The sequence below is a fragment of the Sphaeramia orbicularis genome, chromosome 19 (assembly GCF_902148855.1).
Source record: "Sphaeramia orbicularis chromosome 19, fSphaOr1.1, whole genome shotgun sequence".
Lineage (NCBI taxonomy): Eukaryota > Metazoa > Chordata > Actinopteri > Kurtiformes > Apogonidae > Sphaeramia > Sphaeramia orbicularis.
The window spans coordinates 24,809,976-24,814,975 of NC_043975.1; the positions used below are offsets into that span (position 1 = coordinate 24,809,976).

Sequence of the window (5,000 nt, forward strand, 5' to 3'; positions counted from 1 at the left end):
AAGCTCAGTAGAGAAGGTGGAAACACTGTCAACTTCTGCAACACTGAATATGAGCAAATAGTTTGATAAATGACAGTTACTGTAGATTATTTTTTGTTGAGTTAATGATATAATTAGCTGAAAATGTTCCCTAAGTTTTATCTGTTCTGCGATTCATTCAGAAATTGAATGAATGAAATTTATTTCAATCATTATTTTAGATAAATTTACTTTGAAATGTACCATGATCAATAAATTAAATACAGGAAAAGACTTGCTGTAAACAGAAAAATGCAAAATTCACAGGAATGTAGTGTAATGAATGGTGATAAATCATCTGAGAAACTTTTGAGTCAGTTCCTAAATGAAAATTTCTCTATATCTAACCTTTCTTCAGTGATTTATCGCCATTTATTCTAATATTATCTTCTGTATTTTGCATTTTATCTGTACAAATCAGGTATTTTCTTGTGTTTAATTTACTGATCATGTAGATGTTCATAAAAGCTCAGATTAACGTTGAAGGTTATCATATCAAAGACAGAGAAAACTGTAGAAAAAGTGATTTTTTTCAGTAAAACATGTCATTAACTGAACATAAACCAAGCATTTCTATCCACTTTCATTTATCAAACTCCATGAGGTGTTTCCACGTTCACTATGGAGCCTCTGAACATACAAATGGGTCATATATGATGACTATGAAAAGATGACAAACTGTATTTTACACCAATTACTGATATGTATTGATAGGATTAGTGGATCAACAGGTATTAAACAGTTTAGATCAGAAGATGTTTTTAGTTGCCAGTGGCTGTTTGGGTCTTTATGGGTTAAAGGCAGGAAGTAATCATTTTTAAGTCATCACAAAGATAGTTCCAGACCTTTAAGGTACTGGAGATGGAAATTACATTTACATTTTACATTTACATTTATGCATTTGGCAGACGCTTTTTCCAAAGCGACTTACAGGGGAAAACCAATCAAATCAATCAAAAATCAATGGAAACTAATCTCTTTATATGCATCATCAGTTACTACAGCTTGTTTTTAACAGGTAGAAGTTATACTACGTAATTTGCATTGTCCCTATCAAATTAAATAAAATAAATAAATAAATAAATAATGCACAGATGCTGTTTCTTATAGCTGAACTGGACAAATATTGACTGATCTTATTACATCATACACAGTCTGGATACTGTAATGTAGGCTTCTTCTTATCATCCCATGCTTTAAATCCAGGTGAAACAGAAATAAATGAAGGCTGTTAAACTTACACATGAGCGCAGTCCGTCGGCCTGTTGGGTTGTCAGGTTAATAAAGTTCTCCACTGTGGTCTCCTCCCATACGGTCTCGTTTGAGGGGCTTCGGTCCTCCTCAAACAGGGCTGCAACCTCCTCCAGAATCTGCACAGTGAAGGCAAGTCGATCCTCAGCCTGAGAGTAAAGGAACAGTCAGACATGGAGATGAAAATACACCACATTACATTTATTCTCTGACGTTACAAAACTTGGCGTCATGTGCCAATAACTTACTGATGCTTTGGATGCGTGTTTGTAGAGCTCATCAGGGAAGGCCACAGCATCCTCCTCCGCAGCATCCACAGTGGAGTTAGTGGAGTTAGTAACCTGTATTATACAAATATAATAAGTCGAAATGACAAAAGAAAAGAGTAAATTCAATAAATAGTTATAAGAAATGGACTTACCATGTTTTCTAACAGAGTCAGAGAGTTTTCGTTGTACTGTCTGAAGTTCTGCTCCATCCACCTGCAGCTCAGTGATGCGCCTGCGCAGAACAGACTCACAAAGAGGCAAACGAAGAAGATCTTGTTAGGCATTTTTCTTTTGTTATTGTTGTTTTTCAGTTGTAAGAAATCGCCTTTGTAGAGCTGTAATCCTGATTTCTCTACTCCTGGAGTGCTTGTTGTGTCTGTGCAGAGACACTGCGGCATATTTATAGGAGGATCATGCACCTTTTTCGCTTTCCTATTCACCTGTGGATTAAGTGCAGAGATTTCCCAGTGCTCAAATGTCAATTAACCTCACATAATTTCGAGTTTGTTTCTTTTGAAACATTATAGTAAAATGATTTGTACGTAAACACACTGATGAAAGTAATGAGACATTTATACGCACATAACCTGAGAAAGGGCTGAATTACGCAACATCATTTATGATCCCAAAGGAAATATTGCATCATAGCCTGTGATATATTTCTAACTGTATTCTAATATATACTGCTTACTTAAAAACATAATAATAATAATAATAATAATAATAATAATAATAATAATAATAATAATAATAATAACGAAATTGATAATTCTATTAATTCTGGCATCGTTTATTCTCATTTAATGCCACAACATTTAGGAGTATTTTCATCCATGTTTGCGTTTATTTTCGTCAAGATCTCGTATCAATGATGAAAGAGTCAGCAGAGCACTTTGTGAAGTCACATCTATAGCATTCCAAATATTTTCAGTTGGGTTCAAATCTGGAGTATGTGGTCCAAATATATATGAAAATTATGTTTTATACTTTATGAATCACTCTGTCACAATTTGAGCCTAAAATCCTTAAACTCTTTAGCAAACAGATCATTGTTTAAGTAAACTATTTTCTTTTGTTCAGACAAGGTATAGTTTTTAGATGTTACCTGCTTAACAAAAGCTTGTCTGAACAAAAGAAAATAGTATATTTACATAAACAGAAGACAAAATGAACGTCTTTGTTTGTTCGGACTTTCCAAAATTTCCGCCCTCCGAAAAGGCTGGACAGGCAACACACAATGTTATGACTCATGTTTACCCTTTTCTTTTTTTTTTTTTTAAATTTATTTTTCCCACTGGTCACAAACCTTTAAATGAAACAAACACATAGAAATACATAATTACAACATACTCTACACACATATAAAACAACAAGAAAACAAAGTTGTCTTCCACATAACAAAGCAGACTTCAAACACAAAACACATTAGACTAACTGCAGTGCAAGTTTCTGCATCAATCTTAGTTAATGAAAATGTTTAATTTCTGTGGTAATTTTGCAATGGAAGGCTCTGGGTGACCTTTTTTGGACAGAGTGTAATAATAATAAATATTACTTTTTTTTTTTTTTTTTTTTTTTTTTTTTTTTTTTTAAGAACTGCAATAGAATAAAGTGAGATTTTTTGGCGTGATTGAAAGCTATTATTATTATTATTATTATTATTATTATTATTATTATTATTATTATTATTATTATTATTATGAGGAAATAAGTAGCCTAATATATGATCCATTATCTGTTACTGTGTTAATTCATTGGGACAAACAGCCTATAGGCCTTTGATAAAACAAAGCGTTCATTAGAGTACAGACAGCGTCATGTCCAAAGGTGACAAGCTCAGCAGTAAAATTCCCATCCTGTAGAGAAAATGAAAGTGGCTGTGAATGCGGCCTCAACGACGTGCGCACTGACACTTGTTCCTGTGAATTGAAAAGTGACATTTCACAGGTTGTGGCCATCAAAGTGTGAGAACAGCGAAATGAGGGGCATCTTGTTAATTTGATCATATAAAAGTGAATAAGTGAATAAAATAAACGGATTAATGTGGAAACTATTTTTCGACCTAAACAGAGCTACTTTATGGTCTGTTGACAGCTTTATTTATAAGTTTATGAGTTTGATTAGTGGCCGAAATTGTCCGATGTCCCTGAAATGACTGTAATATGTTTGATTTTATTTATTATCTGACAGTGAAAACCCTATATATGGCCTAGAACAGTCATATTGTCATTTGTATAATCCAGTTTGATATTTAACAACTTCACGTGTACTTCAGTGATGCTGCATGGACCACATCTAAAATAAATAAAAAATAAAATAAAATAAAATAATATAAAATAAAATAAAATAAAATAAAATAAAATAAAATAAAATAAAATTAAATTAAATTAAATTAAATTAAAAGGACCTTCTTACGTCATTTACTGGAGTTACAGCCTTAATTACGCAATGGCCTTATACTCTATTATAATGGGCCTCTGGGACAAGTACCAGCAAAACCACTGATAATACTGTGCATAATGAAACACTTTGTGTTGTTTTACTCTGAGTACATCATCACAAATCAAAAGGGATACCTTCAGTGTGACTTAAAAGTGACACAGTATCAGTGATCAAATGAGAAGCAGTTTAAGTTTTCAGTCACAGTGAGCTTATAATGTTAAGAAGATCAGTATATACGCCACATATTTAAAACTCCAATAAATAAATAGTAAATAAATAAAACTCCAATTGTTAAAATAATCGTCTTGCTGTTACAAGAATGAAACAATAAATATGTTTGCTTCTTGATGAAAAATACTTGTACATTTCTCTTTCTCAACTTCACAACCAATACATAAATATATAAATACATAAAAAAGAAAGTCAGTAAAAGGAATAAGTTAATTAATAGATAACATAAATAAATAAATAAATAAATACATAAATACATAAATAATTAGAGTCAGATTCTCTCAGATTGTGTGGTACTTGAATAAGATAATTGGGAAAAACAAAACATACAACTGTTCACACTGTTATTAATAATTTATTTGTTCCATTTACAATTGTTAAAACAATGGTTTAAGTTCATAATGTCATTACAGACCTATACAAAAGGTGGCAGAAAAGCCCACAGAAGTGTTTGTCAAATAACAAGTGAACGAAAGTGAAAGAGAAACAAAAAAATTCATGTATGCTTGTGATATTCAGCGTGGTACTCTGTGAGCTGAGGTTAGCGCGATTTTGGAGGCAATACAGAGCTTGTTCTACACCTTGGTCTATGAGTGGTGAAACATTTACAGTGAGAACAGATGTAACCAGTATGTCTGCTCTGTGTAGATGAGTGTGGGCTTCCTTCCTGATCAGTTCCCAGGTGTCAGCACTGTGAATCTAAAAACACAAGAATATTAGTGTCAAAAACATGTCTGACAGATACACATAGAACTAAACAGCAAGACAAATATTTACCATTGCTTGGCA

General features: G+C 32.5%; 1 protein-coding gene across 1 annotated transcript in view; it reads right to left on the bottom strand.

The window, feature by feature from the left end:
* LOC115410402 (interferon a3-like) overlaps positions 1-1,822 on the bottom strand; it is a 2,312-nt gene extending 490 nt beyond the window's left edge. Inside the window, exons 1-3 of the mRNA XM_030122039.1 lie at positions 1,691-1,822; positions 1,518-1,610; positions 1,260-1,418 (exon numbers count right to left, since the gene is read on the bottom strand). Coding sequence (XP_029977899.1) covers positions 1,260-1,418; positions 1,518-1,610; positions 1,691-1,822 — 384 coding nt within the window. The remainder of the gene's footprint in view (positions 1-1,259; positions 1,419-1,517; positions 1,611-1,690) is intronic.
* Positions 1,823-5,000: the final 3,178 nt, after the last annotated feature.